Consider the following 2673-nt stretch of genomic DNA (forward strand, 5'->3'; position numbering starts at 1 on the left):
TTATCTTATTCTTTTTGTTTTAGTTAAAAATAGTTCTTTTTCTATTAAAAAAGTGTTTTGTTGGTTCAGTATAAAACAATTTGGTTGTTAAAAAAAAAACTTAAAATAGTACAAATGAAAAATAATCCACTAAGATTATCTGATTTGATGAAGAAAGTGATAGAAGGTGAAATGACTGACAAACAGTTTGAAACAATTTTTAGAAAAAAGATGGGTTCTACAAATAATACTGTTATAGTTAGTGATTTATTGTTATTCAGTCAAAACGAAAAAGATGAAAGGATTGAAAGCAAAACAAAGTGAGAAATTGATATTGAAAATAAGATTGTGATTGAATCTAAGTAACGCTATATGACCTTATTGTCTCCTAAAGCTTTAAGTACAACTGAATATAATAAATTATGGAAATTTATTGATTCTAACTTGGTCTTGTTATTTTCTTCTGAACCTACAAAAATATCTGAAATGGAATTGTATCATTTTGTTTATGTTATCTCGATTGCACCAGGAGAATTATGGAAAACATTATACTCGAATCTCATTCTATTTCTTAATCATTTTTGCGAATCTATTTGTTGTAAAATGTCAGTAAAGCCAATAACAAACTTATATATTCAAGAATATTTAAAATATGAATGTGCTTTAAAGAAAATGGAAAAAATTTGTAAATACCTTACAACATATTATCTTCATGAATCAATTGTTGATTCCGGTAAACGTATCTGGAAAGAATTAGTTTTTAAACCAAACAGCTTTGAAATTATTAATGAATGTCTCTCTTATTTAAATGAAATTCGTCAATCAAAAATAGATCAGTCATTTTTATGTACATTCAGAGACTGTTTATTATCTCTTGGTGCAACATCTCAAGCATCTAGAGAAAATTATGAAATATTTGAAGACGAATATATTAAAGACTTTGAGTTACATTCTAGCTCTCTCTTGAAATATTCTCAAAGAGATTTTTTAGAACAAGTCACGATTATGGAAAAAATAGAAGAAGAACGAGTATGGGTTTCACTAGAAAATACAACAAAAGCAAGAGCAAAAAAGATATTAAACGACATATGGCTAAAAAAAAGTGATTGTGTTAGTCAATTATTATTACAAGGATTAGATAAAGAAAATGATCTTGTAGAAATGATTTTTAATGGATGCAAACGAGCTATTGACTCTTCTCTCTTAGAAAAATTAAGAGGAATTTATGCTAAGTGGATTTTAACTATAGCCTATAAAAAACTTGATAATTTCACTGGTGATAGAAATGGTTGGATAGAAAAATTAGTTGATGTCTTAAGGTGTATTAATAAATCACTTGACCTGTTTCATAACGATTTGTCTTTTATTCAAACTGCTCAAATCACTATGAAAAATATCATGTCTTCAGTTCCTCATAAAAATACACCAAATAATGCAATGTACATTGCCCTTTATTTACACGACTTATTAAGAAAACACTACTCCAATTCTACTTGTTTACAACCAACATTAAATTATAGTTCTGTAGAAGTACTTGACTTAAGTAATTATTTACAAGATAAAGATGTGTTTGAAGAGTGGTATTTAAAATTATTGGCAAAAAGGTTACTGAATAAAGAAGCTATAAACACAAGGATGGAAGAAAACATAATTAACAAACTAAGAGAAATGAGTGGTGTATCATATGCAACTAAACTTGGGAGAATGTTCTCAGATATCGCCTCAAGCATATCTTTAACAAATGATTTTAATAATTCTATCAGGTCAACTATTCTTGATGTGAGTATAGGTACTGGGGGAACATGGCCTTTAAAACCAAGTGAAAACATAGAATTACCACCTTTAATGAATGATTTACTTAGTTCTTTTGAATTTTTTTATAAGAGGAAATATGAATCAAGGAAACTTCAATGGGTAATGAATATGTCTACTACCCAAATAGAATGGAAATATAATGGTGAATTAAAGAAAGTCACTCTTCCAACATTAGCCATTGCATTAGTTATTAGTAAAAGTGATGGTTTTCAAATGAAAAATGAAGGAGAAGTTTATACTATGTACCAGGCATTAATTAAAAGCGAAATCTTTGATTCAAGTGGTAATATTACAAGTAGTTTTCTTCAAGGCTATCACAAAAAACTAGGAATAACTGAACAAAAAACTAGTGAAAAGATCAAAGAGGATCGAAGTGCTTGGGGAGAAGCTGTTTGTGTTAGGTTAATGAAAAAAATGAAAAAATGTAGAGAATTGGATTTGATTAATATGGTGATTAAAGAAAAAGCACCATTTATTCCAACCGAACAATTTGTTCAAAACGTAATTGAGAAGCTCATTGAGAAAGAATATATTGAAAGAGATAAAATAAAAGGAGTGTTAAATTATCTCTATTAAATTAATTGTTTTTTTCTTGTTTTGTTTAATAATATAAAAAGAGTCTCAGTCAAATCAAAGATTTTTAACATCAATTATATCAGATGTCCCTATCTTTCAATTCCTCACCGACATTAAAATGATTCTTTCCTCTTTATTTATATTTAAAAAAAAAGAAATATTAAATTGTGGTAATAAATAATTTAACTAAACTACATAATTTCTGAATATATAATTTTTTATTAAATTATTTTGTTATTAAATAACATAAAAAATAAATAATAAATAAATTAAAATAAATAAGATTTGTTTTTAAAAAAAACC

At 26.6% G+C, this 2673-nt stretch overlaps 1 protein-coding gene across 1 annotated transcript; it reads left to right on the forward strand.

Moving 5' to 3' along the window:
• Window positions 1-351: 351 nt before the first annotated feature.
• ENU1_168440 (cullin family protein) lies at window positions 352-2370 on the forward strand (the record flags this gene model as incomplete). Its single annotated transcript, XM_008861077.1, has 1 exon — window positions 352-2370. One exon carries the CDS (start codon window positions 352-354, stop codon window positions 2368-2370), a length of 2019 nt encoding a protein of 672 aa, XP_008859299.1.
• Between the last annotated feature and the right edge of the window lie 303 nt (window positions 2371-2673).

This window comes from Entamoeba nuttalli (assembly GCF_000257125.1).
Source record: "Entamoeba nuttalli P19 unplaced genomic scaffold asmbl_7315, whole genome shotgun sequence".
NCBI lineage: Eukaryota > Evosea > Mastigamoebida > Endamoebidae > Entamoeba > Entamoeba nuttalli.